The sequence below is a fragment of the Salvelinus fontinalis genome, chromosome 37, assembly GCF_029448725.1.
Source record: "Salvelinus fontinalis isolate EN_2023a chromosome 37, ASM2944872v1, whole genome shotgun sequence".
NCBI lineage: Eukaryota > Metazoa > Chordata > Actinopteri > Salmoniformes > Salmonidae > Salvelinus > Salvelinus fontinalis.
In genome coordinates this window covers 15,158-37,705 of record NC_074701.1, presented here as the reverse complement: position 1 = coordinate 37,705, position 22,548 = coordinate 15,158, and the positions used below count along the sequence as shown (strand labels likewise).

The following is a 22,548-nucleotide window of genomic DNA, read 5'->3' as shown; positions in this document are numbered from 1 at the left end:
TCAGTCATGGTGTGTGGTGGCATTTCTTTGTGGGGCCGCACAACCCTCCATGTGCTTGCCAGAGGTAGCCTGACTGCCATTAGGTACCGAGATGAGATCCTCAGACCCCTTGTGAGACCATATGTTGACACATGCACATTTGTGGCCTGCTTGAGGTCATTTTGCAGGGCTCTGGCAGTGCACCTCCTTGCACAAAGGCGGAGGTAGCGGTCCTGCTGCTGGGTTGTTGCCCTCATATGGCCTCCTCCACATCTCCTGATGTACTGGCCTGTCTCCTGGTAGCGCCTCCATGCTCTGGACACTACGCTGACAGACACAGCAAACCTTCTTGCCACAGCTCGCATTGATGTGCCATCCTGGATGAGCTGCACTACCTGAGCCACTTGTGTGGGTTGTAGACTCCGTCTCATGTTACCACTAGAGTGAGAGCACCGCCAGCATTCAAAAGTGACCAAAACATCAGCCAGGAAGAATAGGAACTGATAAGTGGTCTGTGGTCACCACCTGCAGAATCAATCCTTTTTTGGGGGTGTCTTGCTAATTGCCTATAATTTCCACCTTTTGTCTATTCCATTTGCACAACAGCATGTGCAATTTATTGTCAATCAGTGTTGCTTCCTAAGTAGACAGTTTGAATTCACAGAAGTGTGATTGACTTGGAGTTGCATTGTGTTGTTTAAGTGTTCCCTTTTTTTTTTTGAGCAGTGTAGTCTACAAAACATTAGGAACACCTAATATTGAGTTGCACCCCCCTTTGCCTTCAGAGAAGCCTCAATTTCAGGGCATGGACTCTACAAGGTGTCAAGCATTCCACAGGAATGCTGGCCCCATGATTTCCTCAATGCTTGCCACCATTGTGCCCAGTTGGCTGGTAGTGGATCTCTAATCCAAAATAGCTCGTTCCATCTCATCCCACAGATGCTTCATTGGATTGAGATCTGGTGACTGGGCAGGCCACTGCACTAAGCTGAATTCACTGTAATCTTCGTGGAACCATTCCTGGACAATCCTAGCCTTTTGGCATGGGGCATTATCCTGCTGAAAAAATCAATTCACAGATGGATACACTGCTGCCATGAAGGGATGCACCTGATTTTCAATTATGTTCAGACATTCAAAAGTTATCATGGGGCCCAACGTGTGCCATAAAAAGGCACCCCACAGCATCACACCACCACTACCACTCACCAGCCTGCAATGTTGACAAATATCATGATGGATGCATGTGGTTTTCTTCATACCCTAGTCCTCACATCAGCGTGAAATTGCAAAAAAAACGGGATTCATCAGACCAGATGTTTATCCAATTCTCCTGTGTTTCCAGTGTTCCATTAGTCCACTGCAACAATTTTTTTTGCTGAAAGAAGTGGAACTCTGTAAGGTTGTCGGCTGCCATACCCCATTTGTGTCAAGGTTCTACGAGTTGAGCATTTTTTGGGTCTTTGGGCACAAATGTTTCACTGGACTGTCAATTGACTATAACTGTAGCCCGTCTGTTGCTCTGAACAATTCGTGTCACCCATTTTCGACCACTGGACTGCCATTGGCTGGATGTCCTTTGGGTGGTGGACCATTCTTCACACACGGGAAACTGAGTGTGAAATACGCAGCAACGTTGCAGTTCTTGACACACTCAAACTGGTGAGCCTGGTCCCTACCATACCCTGATCAAAGGTATATTGCTCCAATCTTTTTTTTTCTTCTACATACTTAGTCTGGTTTTAGTCATTTAAGTTAATACTGAAATAGTTTTACCATTTTAGAATTTAAAAACATTCATAGGGGAAATGCAGAAATAACAATTTAATTAATCTGAGGCCTATACTCTCTAGCGACAGCTGGATTTAAGACTAGGTGTTTTGTCCTACAGGAAGACCGATTTAGCTGTGAAGTCACTTTGGCCTGAGAATGAAGGCGTCACTTCTATCCCCTACAAGATCAACGATTATCTGGGTGAGTGTCGAATACAGTAGGAGAGATGAACACTGTAACACTAGATGTTTTCTAATATAGTGAGAATGATATGCACCGTCTAATGGTAGATCGTCTCTGATCCATACAGTGGACAGAAAGGAAACTATACTAGCAGCGTTCAAGATGATTTCAGACCAGACGTGTATCCTCTTCCACGAAAACACCAATGAGATGAACTACATCGAGTTCATCTCTGGGACAGGGTGAGTCCAAAGTGGGCACATTAACACATTCTCTCCTTCCCAGCAGTTTACAGTTAACTCACAACCTCTCCTTCCTTTTCCTGTGTTCAATCCTTTATTTTTCTCTCTTCCTGTCATATCCTCTCTTTCTCCTCCATTTCTCTCCTCCCGCTTCTCTCACCTTTATCTTTCTTCACTTAACTCTAGCTGTGCGTCGTATGTAGGTTTTCAGGGCGGGGCCCAGTCTCTGTACTTCGGTAGAGCCTGTAGCGTGGGGAACCTGTGTCATGAGCTGATGCATGCACTGGGCCTGCACCACGAGCACACACGGCCAGACCGTGACCAATAGGTCACCATACAGTGGGACAATGTGGTCCCAGGTAACTCACAACATACTAAACCACCTCACGGGCATTGCATGTGGATCAGGGGCAGGGCTGGTCAATTTGTCCCATGGAAGAGCTGCAGTGTGCAGGCTTTTGTACCAGCCCAACACTAACATACCAGATTCAGCTTTTTGTGGTCTGGAGTGAAGACCGTATAGAATAACTATTGACATTTAGTATTTTATTAGGTACTGCCTAAGCAGCAGCTACTCTTCCTGGGGTCAACACAACATGAAATGCTATATAACATTTAATAGACAGTACAGCACAAGGACAGAACAACATTAGTTTAAAATAAGTATAGTCTTTCATACATTTATGCCTTAACGTTCCATTTATCATGTACTTATTAAAACGGAAATACTGCAGCCATTCATTTCCCCATCCATTGCAACCCTTTTCTCTACTGTTGAAATGTCTTTGTCTAAGCAGGTCCTGATAGCCTAATATCATAGCAGCCTTGAATCCTGACATCCTAATCTCACAGCACCAGTTCTGTAAACACCAGAGAGAATCTTACACCAGTAACCATCAGTGTTCTTCAGTTTGAGACCAATACTATGCATAACTATGGATTTTATAGACTCATTTCCAATGATGTAGAATTTAACTGAATTTGTTTACTCCTGCGAATTTCCCCTGGCGTGACTGCAGCAACCTTGTTCACTAAATTTACCTGACGCGAATAACTCTACATTGTCATCTACAGTTACCACCTGTAATGGGTATCCTGGTGTAAAATATACCTTTTACAGTTGCCACCCGTAATGGGTATCCTGGGATAACATGTAAGCTCGTTTTTGAGGGCAGTGTTGTTACATTACCACCCGCAATGGTTTTCATTAGGTAAGATTAAATATTCATGCCTTGAATCCTGTAGAGTTTCCTCCTGCTAGAGGTTCAACCTAATGGTTTCCATCTCAACTTGTCTACATTTCCATTTTCATTCCCTTATATCACATTCACACCCAGCAGTGTCCACCAGTCACATCTGCCTCTTGTAACTCTTAACTTCCAGGAAAAGAAGATAACTTTAAGGTGAAGAAAGGAGACACTCAGGACCTGCCCTATGACTACGACTCCATAATGCACTACGGAACGTCAGTCACACTCCTCTCCTCCTTATTCCCACTAAAGTCCTAATTTTACTCACCTTGTTTTTAAACTGCTGGCAATAAGTAAATATTAGTTTTACTGGGCCTGTGTACAGTATCCAGCTCCAGTAACATTTCCCGGTGCGTACCAAATGGTTCCCTATTTAGGTCACTTTTTTACCTGGGCTCTGGTCAAACTATGTGCACTATATTGGGAATAGGGTGGCATTGTGACGCAGTCCTTGTGTTAAAGTAGCAAGTCCTCTAATCCCCCATTGTTGGGTTTCTCCTGGCAGATACTACTTCTCATCAAACCGGAACCCCACTATTGGCTCCAAGAAGAGTGGAGTCCAGATTGGACAGAGAAATCACCTGAGCCCCCTGGACATAACACGCCTTAACAAACTCTATCAATGTGGTAAAGACATGCACACACAGAGACAGGAAAAATATCAGAGTTTGGCTGCCTTTTTAAATGCAGTCATTCTCGTGCTGTATTCTAACCGTGTTCATGTCCTGTCTTTCACAGAATAACAATGCACAGTTTAGCATTTATTACGCCATCGAAGATTTCAACACCGCTGCTGTCGACTGAAGATTCCATCACAAATGGCACTGACATTTTAACTTCTCAACAATGAATAAGTTGAACTAGTCCCTTAAAGCTTTCTGATGTATTATACGTGTGTTCAGCAGCAGGCAGTAGTTTAATTTGTCCTGTGTGCTCTTGCTGCCTTGAATTAGGCCTATTCCACTGGACTTGTCTTGGAAATGAATAAAATGACCTCGACTGAAAAGAATCCAGTCAGTGTGATGTTTCTTGCAGTGTTCTATTTCATTCTATAATGGACCTTCTCAGCTATGCTCATCATACATCCCAAGGTGGGATCAGAGATTAAGTAGATCTAGCACAGCAGGAGAGACGACTTAAATTAATGGTGATTAAGGTATAAAACTTGGCTGACTAGCTAGGCAACAAATTATTTAAAAACGATGACGCTGTAACACAGGACTTAGACAGCAGGGATCATAGACTCACCAAAATCAGAATGTCGCCCTCTGGAAGGGTGTACTACGAAAAAGGTTTGAGTTGACGAGAACTTCGGTAAACTCTTGAGCTCAATTCAGGATAACCGGTACCATGAACGTGGCCCACCTTTTAGCATGAAATACACAAAGATGTATACACACACTACCGTTCAAAAGTTTGCGGTCACTTAGAAATATCCTTGTTTTTGACAGCCTGGTGGTATGCAGGGTGGTATAGTGCTGGCTGTAAGTAGGCCTTGGTATGAAGGCTGTGTGGTTCCATGGTGTTTGTACTTGCATACTATTGCTTGTACAGATGAACGTGGTACCTTCAGGCATTTGGAAATTTCTCCCAAGGATGAACCAGACTTGTGGAGGCTTACAATTTATTTTCTGAGGTCTTGGCTGATTTATTTTGATTTTCCCATGATGTCAAGCCAAGAAGCACTGAGTTTGAAGGTAGGCCTTGAAATATATCCACAGGTACACCTCCAATTAACTTAAAGTATGTCAATTAGCCTATCAGAATCTTCTAAAGCCATGACATTATTTTCTGGAATTTTACAAGCTGTTTAAAGGCACAGTCAACTTAGTGTATGTAAACTTCTGAACCACTGGAATTGTGATACAGTGAATTATAAGTGAAATTATCTGTAAACAATTGTTGGAAAAATTACTTGTGTCATGCACACAGTAGATGTCTTAACCGACGTGCCAAAACTATAGTTTGTTAACAAGAGATTTGTGGAGTGGTTGAAAAACAAGTTTAATTGACTCCAACCTAAGTGTATATAAACTTCCGACTTCAACTGTACATAGTTGTACAGAGGCCCATTATCAGCAACCATAACTCCTGCTTTCCAATGGCACATTGTTAGCTAATCCAAATGTATCATTTTAAAAGGCAAATTGATCATTAGAAAACTCTTTTGCAATTACGTTAGCACAGCTGAAAACTGTTCTGATTTAAAGAAGCAATAAAACTGGCCTTTAGACTAGTTGGGTATCTGGAGCATCAGCAATTGTGGGTTCGATTACAGGCTCAAAATGGCCAGAAACAAAGAACTTTATTCAGAAACTCGTCAGCCTATTCTTGTTATGAGAAATTAAGGCTATTCCGTGCGAGAAATTGCTAAGAAACTGAAGATCTCGTACAACGCTGTGTACTATTCCACAGAACAGTGCAAACTGGCAATAACCAGAATAGAAAGAGTGGGAGGCCCCGGTGCACAACTGAGCAAGAGTACATTAGAGTGTCTAGTGTTAGAAATAGATGGCTCAACTGGCAGCTTCATTAAATAGTACCTGCAAAACACCAGTCTCGACGTCAACAGTGAAGAGGTGACTCCGGGATGCTGGCATTGTAGGCAGAGTTGCAAAAAAAAAGCCATATCTGAATGGCCAATAAAAAGATTAAGATGGGCAAAAGAACACAGACACTTGGCAAAAGAACACTGACACTGGACAGAGGAACTCTGCCTAGAAGGTCAGAATATTCATTGGGTTTACACCAATCTTACTACTACTGCACTGATCACAATCAAACAGAAAAGGCTGATGCTTGCAATTCATTTTTATTGTAAAGTTGCATGATATAAAGCAGGAAGAATTAACATCCAAAAGCCCATTTAGGGCCATGGCAAACTGCCTATCATAGACCCTCTCCCTCTTCCTCTATGGTGTCCTCCAGGAGCTCATGAAAGCAATGCTGTCAATCCACATGGAAGCAGAACATAGAGTGCTCCTGTAAAACAATTATATCCCATCAGGAATGAATCAAACAGTCATTGAACGAATGGGATTCACAGGAATACATTTGTCTGAGAATTTTCAATCATGAACCCCAGTTCTGGAGCCCCTATCCTCTCATCACAAGCCCAAGCACTTACCTCATCTGCTCTTCTGTGTTTTCCTCTTCCTGCCTCCCTCCCTTTCATCCTTTCCTAATGATGCTTCAACAGATAAAGTGACCTAATATGCCACAATCTGTTTCAGGAAAAAAACATCCGAAAGCCCAATCACATGAGGTGAATAATCACATGAGATCAGGAATTGTAGTGTTTGAGTTGAAAGACATTGCATAAATGCATGTCTATCAACACTAATACAGTTGTCTACAGAGAACAGGCGTTGATAGTAAACACTTACCTAATGTAGTCATCCAGCTGTGCTCCTCCTCCAACCCTCCCATCCTTTCCAGTTGATGCTTCAACAGATCTGTTTCTTTGGCTGCTCTTTTCATCTATCTCAGACTTGAACAGGCTTGGAAAGAGGACAAAAGGAAACCAAAGCAACTTTAAAAGAGAAGTAGAAGAGACAGACTTCAGTTCTTTTTGACATGTCTGTTGGCTCTTTTTCCTGTGCTCTTGGTCTTCTCCTTTTCTGCTCATCCTTAGTTATTTAGATAGTTATTTTGTCCATCGGAATTCTAGTTCAATCTCCTCTCTTTTACTCTTATAAAATGTTTTTACCTCTTTTTTCTGGGTCTCTGTTTATCTTGCCTCCCCCCTTGTGTTTTTCATTACTTTCTTTTGATCCACTCAGCTCTTTACTGCTAATCTCATTGACCTTTTATCCCATGGTCCTTCCTGATTCTGTCCATCAGAACTTGAATTCTGTATCTTCTACTGACCTCCTGATAAACCACTCTGGTCTCCCTTCCTCCTCTCTCATGTTTCCTCCTCTTCACCCTCATGCCTGGCTTCCTTAAAATATTTTCCTCCTTTTGCTTATTTTCTCATTTTTTTTGTTAGTATTTTCTTTTGTCACCTACTCAAAAGTTGTCAATGCCTCGTCCGCCGCTTTCTTCTGCTTCTTCCTTGTTCTCCTCTTCGCAGACTGTGCGTGAGCGGTCTCTGGACGCTGCTCCCTCTCTTCCCTCCGCACAGAGGCGTCAGATGTAGACGCTGTGACCTCGTATGCCACCACCTGTTTTGCTCTCTGTGTCTGCCCTTTTTTCTGACACAGCGCACGCCTCTTTTCTCTTTCAATCTGTGCATTCCTCTCTTCTCTCTCATACAGTTTCTCCATCTCCATCTTGAACCTGGCCTCGTGATCTTTTATTCTTTGAAGCTCTGCTCTCTTCTTATCCTCGTCCCGTATCCTTGTCTGCCTTTTCTGTTCCTCCTTCTCTTGTTCCTGCTGTATCTTCAATCTCCTTTTCTGTTCCTCTTTCCTCCTCTTCTCTTCTTTCTCTCGTGCCTTTTGCTGCATCTCCAACACCTTCATTCTCTCCTTTTCCCTGTTCCTCTCCTCCTCCATCCTCTGTTTCTCAATCTTTTTTAACATCTCTGCCCTCTTTTTCTCCATCTTTTTCTCTTCCTCTGCCCTCTTTTTCTCTTCTTTTGCACGGGCCTTCTGTTGCATCTCCTGCTTCTTTCTTTCTTTTTTCTCTCTCTTTTTCTCCTGCTCTTGTCTCTTTTTCTCATGTTCGATCTTTAGTTTCATCTCTGCCTTCTCCCTTTTCCTCTGCTCCTCTAACTTGTTTTTTTCCATATTTTCTTGCCTTTTCCTTTCCTCCTCATTCAATTTCTTCAATTTCTTCTGTCTCTTTTCCCACTTTTTGAGCTCTTCGTCCCTGGCTTTTTCCTTCCTCCTTTCAATCTTCATCATCTCTTCATTTCTCTTAGCCTCGTCCTTGAAAAATTTGATCCTGTCTGCGTAGCTCATGGCATTAAGTTCTTCTTTCCCTCGGCTTGCCATCATAGACAATGCGTTGGCGGTTGCATATCTCCCTTCCATTTTACCACTATCAATCTCCTTCCTGTCCCTCTCACCATAAGGTTCCCTGTGTAGACATCTCTGCTGTTGTCCACTCATGCTCTCCACACTTTCACTACTCCCCTCCTGACTTGTGACCTCACTCACACTCTGAGATACATCATCCTCAGACGAGCACGAGGGAGTCACAGCCTTCTCAGTGATGACGCGGAGCGCCTTGATGTAGTCAGCTTCTGTGTTCACCCTGTGAGCGAGCGGGCACAGCTCCTCGTAAATAGACATCCATGTGAGTGACTCCTCACAAACGTCGTCAGGCAGGTATAGATCAGATGATTGCCTCTTGAGCACATTCACAACGTCTGCCAGGTCCTGCTGGGTTTCCCCCTGAGTGTCCTCTTGGGCGGCCACTGGCGTGGCGTCTGGGCTGTCCGGGCGCTCGGGGGCTGTGGCAGGGGTATTGGAGTGTTTTACTGCAGAGGAGCAGGAGGCCTCAGTGTCATCGTTCTTGTCATCGTTGTTTACCCCTTTCTTCAGAATCTCTTCCTTTCTCTTTTGGGCCATCCTCTCTTTCAGCTGTGCTTTATACATATTCGCAATTTCTGCGCCTCTCCGTTGAACTTCCTCAGACATTTCCTCAGACGATGTAATTTCTGGCCTATAGACCTCTTCCTTGACCTTTTCCTGGCCAGTCAATGAGGATCTGGGGTGGACATGCGGATGGGTCTGTCTCATCCGGGCAGGAGGGCCGGAAGCCAGGAGGTGGGATGGGACAGCAAATCGGTGTGAAGCGTGTGGGTGTGACTTCTTGGACTGAGAATGAGGCCATTTATTAGGGGAGGTGCAGCTCTGTGTGTCCAGAGGGGGAAAGATTGAGTGTTTCTTAGATGGGTCCTTCTGGGTGCCGGCAGCATGCTGGTCAGGCTCCGATTGGCTGTTGGCGAGGTACCTGTGGAGGTTGTACCTGTGGAAAGCTGGCAGTGTCGGGGAGACGGGACAAAGAATGGAGGAGGTGGAGCGCTGCTTGATCACCCCTTTATCCACCCCAATCTGTATGATGACAGACACATTTGTATTACTTAATAGCTTGATGGTCATTGATATTACTATCTAAAAACATTTACATGTGTATGGGTAATAAATATCATAGAGAAAACATGTTTTATTACTGTGTATTAGCCTATTAGGAAAATGAACTTTTGGAATCATTCCAATTCAGAAATTCTTCCATTCTTTTTCAACTTTATTCTAAGAATGCAGACCTTCCTAAGAATACTACCATTGCAGAATGCAGACCTTCTTAAGAATACTACCATTGCAGAATGCAGACCTTCTTAATAATACTACCAGTGCAGAATGCAGACCTTCCTGAGAATACTACCAGTGCAGAATGCAGACCTTCCTGAGAATACTACCAGTGCAGAATGTAGACCTTCTTAAGAATACTACCAGTGCAGAATGCAGACCTTCTTAATAATACTACCAGTGCAGAATGCAGACCTTCCTGAGAATACTACCAGTGCAGAATGCAGACCTTCCTGAGAATACTACCAGTGCAGAATGCAGATCTTCCTGAGAATACTACCAGTGCAGAATGCAGACCTTCCTGAGAACACTACCAGTGTTCAGTTTTTAACTTGCCTTCTTATTCAACTATTCTATCTATTTAGATATCATTTCTGTGTATCAGGATTGGGAACATCTAAAGCAACTACAGTATATCTACTTATATGAAAGTCTGATTAAAGAAAACTGCTCTTGTTACCTCCTCCAAGAGTTGGTGCAGCCTAAATATTTCTCCATACAGCGCCTTAATCTCCCTCATGTTTCCTCGCTCAGTTCTCCATGTCTGTCTAGCCAATCTCCAATGGGCGAGGTCAAGGTCATGGATATCCTCCCGCATGCCTAGTTCAACCTGGGTTCCCTTCTCATTTAGCCTCTTCTTTTCCCTCTTCTTCTGGGTTGAATTGGTGTTCTCCTTGCCCTGCCTACACACCTTTAGGGCAGTAGGGATATTGAGAATAGAACATGGTATATTTTATTTTACTCATTGGATTATTATGTGCCTTCCATTGTATTTCATTGATGTACAATATCAATAAGGTATAATGTTGACACTAGATCAAGCCGTAGTTAGTACAAAGTTTACACTAATTGGCCATACATGATTAGTCTGGACCACTTTAGTGGGTTGTAGATTTAGCCTGCAGATGGGACTTACATTAAGGCTGGGGAGTTGTGAGGAGTTGTGAGGCTGGTGTGTTCTGGGCCTGTGGAGTTCAGTAGTTTCTGTGCAGAAATCGTCCTGTGCAGTCCGCTTTGCCCATGGCTAGAAATGAAAATGATGACAAACATGCAGTCAGTAATGAGGTTATCGTGATACAAGTTTGTTATTTTCAATCCTAGAAAAGCTCATAGGCCTATATGTCAAAGTGATGATTTTAAATCACTGGAGTTTTGACTATGAGGGTGGTGAGAGAAAAGAGATTCTAACCATTCTTATGATGATCCTTGGGAAGGAGAACTTTCCCATAGTTCCTTCAATTACAGTAATCCTGAAAAAGATACAACATGGCTTCAAAATATTATTATTTAAATCATCTAAATTAAATTGTTTCACAAAGTAGGCCTTTTCACACTAAATCACAAGTGGTCACAACTACTTACCACCAATCGCTTCAAAAATAACCATCCAAAAAATAGAAATGATTTTGACCCTGAATTGAACTTGTAAGTGTTGCTGTAATGTGACAGTAACGCTATGTCAAACCATTTAGGCTGTCATCATATCAGAATACAATCATTTATGACATCACAATTGTGATGTAATGTGGTGCCATGGGAGACATTTACATTACATTTAAGTCATTTAGCAGACGCTCTTATCCAGAGCGACTTACAAATTGGTGCAATCACCTTATGATATCCAGTGGAACAACCACTTTACAATAGTGCATCTAACTCTTTTAAGGGGGGGGGGGGGTTAGAAAGGATTACTTTATCCTATCCTAGGTATTCCTTAAAGAGGTGGGGTTTCAGGTGTCTCCGAAAGGTGGTGATTGACTCCGCTGACCTGGCGTCGTAAGGGAGTTTGTTCCACCATTGGGGTGCCAGAGCAGCGAACAGTTTTGACTGGGCTGAGCGGGAACTGTACTTCCTCAGAGGTAGGGAGGCGAGCAGGCCAGAGGTGGATGAACGCAGTGCCCTTGTTTGGGTGTAGGGCCTGATCAGAGCCTGAAGGTACGGAGGTGCCGTTCCCCTCACAGCTCCGTAGGCAAGCACCATGGTCTTGTAGCGGATGCGAGCTTCAACTGGAAGCCAGTGGAGAGAGCGGAGGAGCGGGGTGACGTGAGAGAACTTGGGAAAGTTGAACACCAGACGGGCTGCGGCGTTCTGGATGAGTTGTAGGGGTTTAATGGCACAGGCAGGGAGCCCAGCCAACAGCGAGTTGCAGTAATCCAGACGGGAGATGACAAGTGCCTGGATTAGGACCTGCGCCGCTTCCTGCGTGAGGCAGGGTCGTACTCTGCGAATGTTGTAGAGCATGAACCTACAGGAACGGGTCACCGCCTTGATGTTAGTTGAGAACGACAGGGTGTTGTCCAGGATCACGCCAAGGTTCTTAGCACTCTGGGAGGAGGACACAATGGAGTTGTCAACCGTGATGGCGAGATCATGGAACGGGCAGTCCTTCCCCGGGAGGAAGAGCAGCTCCGTCTTGCCGAGGTTCAGCTTGAGGTGGTGATCCGTCATCCACACTGATATGTCTGCCAGACATGCAGAGATGCGATTCACCACCTGGTTATCAGAGGGGGGAAAGGAGAAGATTAATTGTGTGTCGTCTGCATAGCAATGATAGGAGAGACCATGTGAGGATATGACAGAGCCAAGTGACTTGGTGTATAGCGAGAATAGGAGAGGGTCTAGAACAGAGCCCTGGGGGACACCAGTGGTGAGAGCGCGTGGTGCGGAGACAGATTCTCGCCACGCCACCTGGTAGGAGCGACCTGTCAGGTAGGACGCAATCCAAGCGTGGGCCGCGCCGGAGATGCCCAGCTCGGAGAGGGTGGAGAGGAGGATCTGATGGCTCACAGTATCAAAGGCAGCCGATAGGTCTAGAAGGATGAGAGCAGAGGAGAGAGAGTTAGCTTTAGCAGTGCGGAGCGCCTCCGTGACACAGAGAAGAGCAGTCTCAGTTGAATGACTAGTCTTGAAACCTGACTGATTTGGATCAAGAAGGTCATTCTGAGAGAGATAGCAGGAGAGCTGGCCAAGGACGGCACGTTCAAGAGTTTTGGAGAGAAAAGAAAGAAGGGATACTGGTCTGTAGTTGTTGACATCGGAGGGATCGAGTGTAGGTTTTTTCAGAAGGGGTGCAACTCTCGCTCTCTTGAAGACGGAAGGGACGTAGCCAGCGGTCAAGGATGAGTTGATGAGCGAGATGAGGTAAGGGAGAAGGTCTCCGGAAATGGTCTGGAGAAGAGAGGAGGGGATAGGGTCAGGCGGGCAGGTTGTTGGGCGGCCGGCCGTCACAAGACGCGAGATTTCATCTGGAGAGAGAGGGGAGAAAGAGGTCAAAGCACAGGGTAGGGCAGTGTGAGCAGAACCAGCGGTGTCGTTTGACTTAGCAAACGAGGATCGGATGTCGTCGACCTTCTTTTCAAAATGGTTGACGAAGTCATCAGCAGAGAGGGAGGAGGGGGGAGGAGGGGGAGGAGGATTCAGGAGGGAGGAGAAGGTGGCAAAGAGCTTCCTAGGGTTAGAGGCAGATGCTTGGAATTTAGAGTGGTAGAAATTGGCTTTAGCAGCAGAGACAGAAGAGGAGAATGTAGAGAGGAGGGAGTGAAAGGATGCCAGGTCCGCAGGGAGGCGAGTTTTCCTCCATTTCCGCTCGGCTGCCCGGAGCCCTGTTCTGTGAGCTCGCAATGAGTCGTCGAGCCACGGAGCAGGAGGGGAGGACCGAGCCGGCCTGGAGGATAGGGGACATAGAGAGTCAAAGGATGCAGAAAGGGAGGAGAGGAGGGTTGAGGAGGCAGAATCAGGAGATAGGTTGGAGAAGGTTTGAGCAGAGGGAAGAGATGATAGGATGGAAGAGGAGAGAGTAGCGGGGGAGAGAGAGCGAAGATTGGGACGGCGCGATACCATCCGAGTAGGGGCAGTGTGGGAAGTGTTGGATGAGAGCGAGAGGGAAAAGGATACAAGGTAGTGGTCGGAGACTTGGAGGGGAGTTGCAATGAGATTAGTGGAAGAACAGCATCTAGTAAAGATGAGGTCAAGCGTATTGCCTGCCTTGTGAGTAGGGGGGGAAGGTGAGAGGGTGAGGTCAAAAGAGGAGAGGAGTGGAAAGAAGGAGGCAGAGAGGAATGAGTCAAAGGTAGACGTGGGGAGGTTAAAGTCACCCAGAACTGTGAGAGGTGAGCCATCCTCAGGAAAGGAACTTATCAGGGCGTCAAGCTCATTGATGAACTCTCCAAGGGATCCTGGAGGGCGATAAATGATAAGGATGTTAAGCTTGAAAGGGCTGGTAACTGTGACAGCATGGAATTCAAAGGAGGCGATAGACAGATGGGTCAGGGGAGAAAGAGAGAATGTCCACTTGGGAGAGATGAGGATCCCAGTGCCACCACCCCGCTGACCAGAAGCTCTCGGGGTGTGCGAGAACACGTGGGCAGACGAGGAGAGAGCAGTAGGAGTAGCAGTGTTATCAGTGGTAATCCATGTTTCCGTCAGTGCCAAGAAGTCGAGGGACTGGAGGGAAGCATAGGCTGAGATGAACTCTGCCTTGTTGGCCGCAGATCGGCAGTTCCAGAGGCTGCCTGAGACCTGGAACTCCACGTGGGTCGTGCGCGCTGGGACCACCAGGTTAGAGTAGCAGTGGCCACGCGGTGTGAAGCGTTTGTATGGTCTGTGCAGAGAGGAGAGAACAGGGATAGACAGACACATAGTTGACAGGCTACAGAAGAGGCTACGCTAATGCAAAGGAGATTGGAATGACAAGTGGACTACACGTCTCGAATGTTCAGAAAGTTAAGCTTACGTTGCAAAAAATCTTATTGACTAAAATGATATAGTACTGCTGGCTGGTGAAATAGGCTAGCTAGCAGTGGCTGCGTTGTTGACTTTGTTTGAAAGTGTAGCTGGCTAGGTAACCTCTAACTGGCTAGGTAACCTCGACAATTACTCTAGACTACACAATTATCTTGGATACAAAGACGGCTATGTAGCCAGCTAAGATCAAACAAATCAAACTGTTGTACTGTAATGAAATGAAATGTAATACTACCTGTGGAGCAAAGCGGAATGCAACTACTCGCTCCAACCCGGAAGTGGAGACCACACCCACCCTGACAGACAGCAAACACCAGATCCACATAGGCCTGTTAACCAATTTATCCACTTCTATGTTTGAAATACAGTATATTTAGTACTAGTCAGCTCATAAACATAGTAAAAACCCTACTGTAGCAATGTGTATCACTTCACAGCTACTGTCCATGATGCATCATGAGTGGTTGTCCTCTGATGGGACACTATTCCCTACATAGTGTACTACTTTTGACCATGGCCGATAATGTACTTTATAGGGTTGATTTGGGATGCACATAGGACTATGTAAAAAGTACCTTTGTTCGTCCTCACAATCAATTTTGCGTTGACATTAATTCATTTTTGCTAAGTGAAAATTATGGGACAACAACAAAGAAATGTATTCATAAGAAAAACTGTACATGTTGTAAAATCAATGTAGATTCCAGTAGTAAATGGTAGACATTGTACAACAAGGTAACTCGTCAGGATGTGGCAGAGTATGAAAACCTTTGCACTGTCTCTGATGCAGGTGTTTTTTCTCCCCTCATTATGACATCACTGTGACGTCATATGGGGGACACTTTGCCCGAGTTTGGCATCTCCGGGGATAATGTGCAGACCACTTTCACGCATATGCACTAGCGCAATCATTGCATTTCCTCCTGCATGAATGCATAATTGCAACATTACAGAATTTTTACAATTGTCACCCTATGGGACTCCCAATCACAGCCGAATGTGATACAGCCTGGAATCAAACCAGGGACTGTAGTGACGCCTCTTGCACTGAGATGCAGTGCTTTAGACCGCTGCGCCAATCGGAAGGCCAATATGAACGCAACTTCAAAGAATTAACTGAGTTACAGTCCATATAAGGAGGTCAATTGAAATGAATTCATTAGTCCCTAATCTATGGATTTCACATGACTGTACAGGGGTGCAGCCATTGGGTGGGCCTTGGAGGGCTCACCCACTTGCAGCCAGGCCCAGCCAATGTAGCCTAGCGGTTAAGAGCGTTGGGCCAGTAATAGAAAGGTTTCTGGTTAGAATCAGCCGACTAGGTGAAAAATCTGTCTGTGCCCTTTGAGCAAGGCACTATACCCTAATTGCTCATTTAAGTCACTCTGAATGAGAACTTCTGCTAAATTACTAAAATATAAATACAATCGCAATGGAGGCAATAACTATGTATCCAAATTAGTGACTCTGGCTGCGTTTAGACAGGCAGCCCAGTTCTGATCTTTTTTTCACTAATTGGTCTTTTGACCAATCAGATCAGTTCTGAAAAAGATCTGATGTGAAAAGATCAATTAGTAAACACAGCCTTGTTGGTGGTGAAAGGAGTCTCTGGAAAGACTCCAGGCTCTGGTCTGATGACAACATTTTCAGTGGCTTTCTGCTCTTCCCATGTAAGGATAACGTACCACAAAGCTATTATGAATTTTCATTTTTCTTGAATCCGTGGAAAACTCTGCATGTGCGTTCCTGAATTGTATAATAAAGGCTTGTCAAGTCTCTTTCTATCATGCACAGAAACAGGCACTGACACACAATCATCCAAACTGAAAGCTACAGACTGGGATTTTGGAAACTATTCAATTGTCATTTCAATTCTTGATATTTACTCATTGATTCTAGAAGAATATAACATATCAATGCATCATGTGCTCAGCACAACTGTCGGTTTATCCTTACCCAACATATTCACTTGCTTGATTTTGGGCATCAGGAGACTGAAAGCAATATATACTGAAAGCATGAATGTTGACATGCAGAATGTTTTGGGACTATATCAAAAAGTAGACTAATGAAACAATAGTCAGTAAAATGCCCCTTTAAACAAGTGTTTCAAAGAGGGTGCATACAAACTGCATACAAACTGTTCATAAATTGCATTGAAAACATACAGCTAACACCACAAGCCCCAATGGCCTTATCTCAGAAGACAATCCAAATATCTGATGAATAGGTGGGAATGATGGAGTGCAACACAGCCTTCTCACCAGCAGGTTGACCAGGTCTATGTTGCTGTAGTGTTCCTCTGCGATGACCTGAGCCATGACGGCATGGATGGTTTTCTCTGTGGGGAAGAAGCGCCTCAGCGGGGTCGTGTCTCGGAACAGCTCCGTCCACACGTACTGGACCATCTGGTTCTTTACCTCCTTCACCTTCCTCACCCCCTGCTGCACCAACGCTCGGATGTACAGTGGGGCAAAAAAGTATTTAGTCAGCCACCAATTGTGCAAGTTCTCCCACTTAAAAAGATGAGAGAGGCCTGTAATTTTCATCATAGGTACACTTTAACTATGACAGACAAAATGAGAAAAGAATATCCAGAAAATCACATTGTAGGATTTTTAATGAATTTATTTGCAAATTATGGTGGAAAATAAGTATTTGGTCAATAACAAAAGTTTATCTCAATTCTTTGTTATATACCCTTGGCAATGACAGAGGTCAAACGTTTTCTGTAAGTCTTCACAAGGTTTTCACACACTATTGCTGGTATTTTGGCCCATTCCTCCATGCAGATCTCCTCCAGAGCAGTGATGTTTTGGGGCTGTTGCTGGGCAACACGGACTTTCAACTCCCTCCAAAGATTTTCTATGGGGTTGAGATCTGGAGACTGGCTAGGCCACTCCAGGATCTTGAAATGCTTCTTACGAAGGCACTCCTTCGTTGCCCGGGCGGTGTGTTTGGGATCATTGTCATGCTGAAAGACCCAGCCACGTTTCATCCTCAATGCCCTTGCTGATGGAAGGAGGTTTTCACTCAAAATCTCACGATACATGGCCCCATTCATTCTTTCCTTTACACGGATCAGTCGTCCTGGTCCCTTTGCAGAAAAACAGCCCCAAAGCATGATGTTTCTGTTAAGTTCATGTTTTAAGTATCCCTGTATTTCTGTTATTACGGGGCTATCACTCAGTCAAGAGTGCGCATGCGCAGGAAGTCGAGTGGTTGTTGGACCTAGCCTCGAGTGTGATGGCTACTTGTATTGTGTTCATATAGTATAGTAAACTTTGTTAAACTGGAACTTTGTCGTTGTGTCATTTCGAGTTAACATTGGTAGCAGAAGATGGCTTCTAACTACAACGTGCCACCTCGCTTCCACGAGAAGAGGTCGTACGAAAGTTGGAAAAATGAACTGGGAATCTGGATACGCGTTACTAATCTGGATGCGAAAAAGCAAGCACTTGGTCGTATTATCGCTCGAGGGAAGAGCGAGAGATACAGCACTGGAAATATCCGTTGAGGATTTGAACAAGGATGATGGTATGGGAACTTTGATCACAGCACTGGATTCTGTATTTCTTAAAGAAGAGAAAGACCGTGCCTACGAGGCATATTCAAACTTTGACAGTGTTACGAGAGATATTTCGGTTGCAATGGCGGACTACATCATTGATTTCGAACAGAGATACAATAGAATGCGCAAGTACGACATGGTTCTCCCAGATGCAGTGTTAGCGTTCAAGTTACTAGATACTGCCTGTCTAGATGGTAGGGAGAAACAGTTGGCTTTGACTGCTTGTACTGTGCTGACTTTTGCATCTATGAAGTCGGCACTAAAAATAATATTTGGTGAAAAGACGTCTGTCGCGCCAATAACGGATGGAATGCAAGTGAGTGACGCAGCATATTACACTGAGCAGCAGAGAAAAGGCGCCAACAAGTCACGTTCTCAAGACAACCAGAAGAGGGCGCCATTTCCCGGCACAAATCCACTGGACAAATATGGAAGGAGATCAAAATGTGCAATTTGTCAAAGCACTTACCATTGGGTTAAAGACTGTCCTCATAAAAATGAACAAGTTAAACTAACAGAGGAAAATGTACACACAGAGATAGAGCAGTGTAACATTACACTGTTTTCAAATGAATCTCCTTCTGATACTGAGATTTTTATAGTTGAATCCTTGGGATCTGCTGTGATTGATACTGCATGTACACGGACAGTGTGTGGTGCAAAATGGCTTGATAGCTATGTCAGTGAACTAAATATGAAAGAAGTACAAAATATGATTGACACACCAAGCAGCAGAGCTTTCAAATTTGGAGATGGGAGAGTTGTCCATTCTACCAAGAGAGTTAAGATACCAGCAAAAATTGGTCAGACTAAGTGTCACATTGAAACAGAGGTGGTCCCTACAGATATCCCCTTACTATTAAGCAAAGCTTCCCTCAAGAAGGCAGGGGCTGTACTAGACATAAAAAATGACCTGGCAGTGATGTTTAAACAACCAGTGACTCTTGAACTTACTACCTCAGGCCACTATTGTGTAAACATTTTAGACAAAGACCTCACACAGAGTCCATGCAAAAATGAGATTCTGACTGACACAGAGAACATGACCACTAAAGAAAAACACAAAGTATTGTTAAAGCTTTACAAACAGTTTGGACATGATACAGTTGACAGACTTCAGAAGTTACTCAGCAGTTCAGGGAATAATGATGATGAGAAGTACGAAACTGGAAACAAAGTGTACTACAAACGAGTTGACTGTCAAGAGTGGAAAGGACCGGGAGTAGTCATTGGTCAAGATGGTGTGGTGATATTTGTGAGGCACGGAGGCATGACTGTCAGGGTGCATCACTCAAGATTGCGGAAAGTAAATGATCAACAAGATAGAGGGGCTGTTGCTGAGAATCAGTCTCCTAATGAAAATGACAAAAAGGACACAGTAACAGACACAAACCTACCAGATGTCGCATCCAATGATATGGACACCGAAACTGACACAGGAAATGGAGTAGAGACCTTCAACCATGCCACAGGTAATACTGTTGAGTGTTCAAATGAGGAAAACATTCAACAGCCACATGTGTTAAGAGAACATGGTTGTTCCAATCTGAAAACTGGACAAACTGTTAAATACACGGACAGAGAAAGTGGTATTCCACATACAGCAACCGTCATTGGACGAGCAGGAAAAGCAAAACACAAGAGCTGGTACAACTTGCAGTACTCTGAACCAGCTACACTTTCTGGTACAACAGGGTCAGCTGACCTGCCACTTGTAGATAATATCAGAATTGAACTAATGGAAAATCGAGAAAAACAGAATGACATTCAAAATGATGATGTACTTGAAACAAAGGACGTGTCATTTGACTCAGCTAAGCTAGATGAGCTCAGTAATTGGAAGAAAAATGGAGTGTTTGAGGAAGTCAAAGACATTGGCCAAAAGTGCGTCTCAACAAGGTGGGTGTGTACCCTTAAAGAATCCTTAACTGGAATAGTGCCCAAAGCACGTCTAGTGGCTAGAGGTTTTGAGGAGCTGGCTGCTAAAGAACTCCCAAAAGACTCACCGACATGCACCTCAGAGTCACTCAGATTGCTGATGTCAGTGATCTGCCAGAAAAAATGGAAACTTAATTCCATAGACATCAAATCTGGATTTTTGCAGGGAACAGAGCTGTCAAGGGACATTCACATCCGACCTCCGCCTGAAGCTAAAAGCGAAGGAACACTGTGGGGGAGAAAGAAAAAAAAGTGTGTGTATGGACTGGCAGATGCATCACTCTACTGGTACAACAAAGTCAAGGCAACAATGCTGAATACAGGTGGAAAAATGTCACAAGTGGATCCCGCAGTCTTCTATTGGCTTGATCAAAACTGCAATGTGACTGGAGTACTTGCCTGTCATGTTGATGACTTTATCTGGGGTGGCTCACAGACCTTTGCTTCAACTGTGATTCCACACCTCAAAGCTGGTTTCTAGGTTGGCCGTGAGGAGCATGATCATTTTTGTTATGTTGGCATAGAGTTTATTACAGTTGATGGAAAAATACTGATGCAACAGGAGAGCTATATCAAGAATCTTCAACCTATCCACATGGATTCTTCAAGAGCCGTACAAAGGAATTCCCCTCTGTGGAATTGAAGCTGGTCAATTGAGGTCAAAGATAGGACAAATTTTATGGGCTGCGAGACAGAGTAGACCTGGTTTGATGGTTGCAACTTGGCATCTAACACAAAACACGCCACTGTACAAACCATTCATGAGGCAAACAAAGTTGTTCGTAAACTGAAATCACAAAAAGTGACTAAAGTTTCAGCATGTTGGAAAAGATGACTCTTTGAAACTAGTTGTCTTCAGTGATGCTTCGCTAGGTTAACACTGGTGGGACAAAACGGCACTTTCTACCTGTAGTTTGTGTCACTGTCAACTACTCATTAGTTGATGCTGGGAAGTCAACCAAGTCTGTCAGAAAAAAGACTTTGAGATTAGCAGCAACAAGGAACTTATTCAAGCACAGAGAATCCAGCGGATTCTGTGGTCAACCACAAAGGAAAAGCTTGCTGACTGTCTGACTAAAAAAGGAGCATCCGGTCTTGTGCTCCTACAGGCTCTCGCTCCTACAGGCTCTCAGTAATGGAAAGTGGCAGCTTGAGTAATACAAATAAAAACTGTCACACAACCCATTTGTAATGGGGAATCTTGAATAATACTTGGACATTTAATTATGTTATGTTGTTGATGTTTTATTTGTCTTTAAAGAAAAGGGGGAGATTGTTAAGTTCATGTTTTAAGTATCCCTGTATTTCTGTTATTACGGGGCTATCACTCAGTCAAGAGTGCGCATGCGCAGGAAGTCGAGTGGTTGTTGGACCTAGCCTCGAGTGTGATGGCTACTTGTATTGTGTTCATATAGTATAGTAAACTTTGTTAAACTGGAACTTTGTCGTTGTGTCATTTCGAGTTAACAGTTTCCACCCCCATGCTTCACAGTAGGTATGGTGTTCTTTGGATGCAACTCAGCATTCTTTGTCCTCCAAACACGACGAGTTGAGTTTTTACCAAAAAGTTATATTTTGGTTTCATCTGACCATATGACATTCTCCCAATCTTCTTCTGGATCAGCCAAATGCTCTCTAGCAAACTTCAGATGGGCCTGGACATGTACTGGCTTAAGCAGGGGGACACGTCTGGCACTGCAGGATTTGAGTCCCTGGCGGCGTAATGTGTTACTGATGGTAGGCTTTGTTACTTTGGTCCCAGCTCTCTGCAGGTCATTCACTAGGTCCCCCCGTGTGGTTCTGGGATTTTTGCTCACCGTTCTTGTGATCATTTTGGCCCCACGGGGTGAGATCTTGCGTGGAGCCCCAGATCGAGGGAGATTATCAGTGGTCTTGTATGTCTTCCATTTCCTAATAATTGCTCCCACAGTTGATTTCTTCAAACCAAGCTGCTTACCTATTGCAGATTCAGTCTTCCCAGCCTGGTGCAGGTCTAGAATTTTGTTTCTGGTGTCCTTTGACAGCTCTTTGGTCTTGGCCATAGTGGAGTTTGGAGTGTGACTGTTTGAGGTTGTGGACAGGTGTCTTTTATACTGATAACAAGTTCAAACAGGTGCCATTAATACAGGTAACAAGTGGAGGACAGAGAAGCCTCTTAAAGAAGAAGTCTGTGAGAGCCAGAAATCTTGCTTGTTTGTAGGTGACCAAATACTTATTTTCCACCATAAATTGCATAAATTCATAAAAAATCCTACAATGTGATTTTCTGGATTTTTTTCTCATTTTGTCTGTAATAGTTGAAGTGTACCTATGATGAAAATTACAGGCCTCTCTCATCTTTTTAATTGGGAGAACTTGCACAATTGGTGGCTGACTAAATACTTTTTTCCCCCACTGTAACCTTTGACCCTGTCGTCCATCTGATCTGCACCCTGAGGGAACGAGGAGAGAGTGGCTTTTGTTAAGTAGGGAGAAAATACCCCTAACCACTGTTACAGGGTCAGATACTTGTATTCCACAGGGAATTTTAAGAGATCAAGGTTTTATTACATCTGTCTACGGAACAGACATACAGACACTAGTTATGTAGCCTAAAGAGAGTCCAATGC

General features: G+C 44.2%; 1 protein-coding gene and 1 pseudogene across 1 annotated transcript; one reads left to right on the top strand and one right to left on the bottom strand.

The window, feature by feature from the left end:
* The first annotated feature begins 1,886 nt into the window (after nucleotides 1-1,886).
* LOC129836191 (high choriolytic enzyme 1-like) lies at nucleotides 1,887-4,387 on the top strand (annotated as a pseudogene).
* A 1,833-nt stretch (nucleotides 4,388-6,220) lies between these two features.
* Nucleotides 6,221-17,573, bottom strand: LOC129835954 (golgin subfamily A member 6-like protein 25). The gene is made up of 7 exons (XM_055901647.1): nucleotides 16,695-17,573; nucleotides 10,877-10,937; nucleotides 10,604-10,711; nucleotides 10,148-10,378; nucleotides 6,814-9,432; nucleotides 6,555-6,651; nucleotides 6,221-6,409 (listed from the first exon to the last, which is right to left on the bottom strand). The coding sequence occupies exons 2-5, from the start codon at nucleotides 10,913-10,915 to the stop codon at nucleotides 7,435-7,437; spliced, it is 2,376 nt and encodes a 791-aa protein (XP_055757622.1). The 5' UTR covers nucleotides 10,916-10,937; nucleotides 16,695-17,573; the 3' UTR covers nucleotides 6,221-6,409; nucleotides 6,555-6,651; nucleotides 6,814-7,434.
* Between the last annotated feature and the right edge of the window lie 4,975 nt (nucleotides 17,574-22,548).

Excerpts from the sequence above, each read along its gene's own strand:
- LOC129835954 (XM_055901647.1), bottom strand. The coding sequence starts at position 10,915 with ATGGGAAAGTTCTCCTTCCCAAGGATCATCATAAGAATG. Across the intron at positions 10,712-10,876 it reads CAAGGATCATCATAAGAATG|CCATGGGCAAAGCGGACTGC; the intron begins GTTAGAATCTCT and ends TTTCATTTCTAG. Across the intron at positions 10,379-10,603 it reads CACAACTCCCCAGCCTTAAT|GTGTGTAGGCAGGGCAAGGA; the intron begins GTAAGTCCCATC and ends ACTGCCCTAAAG.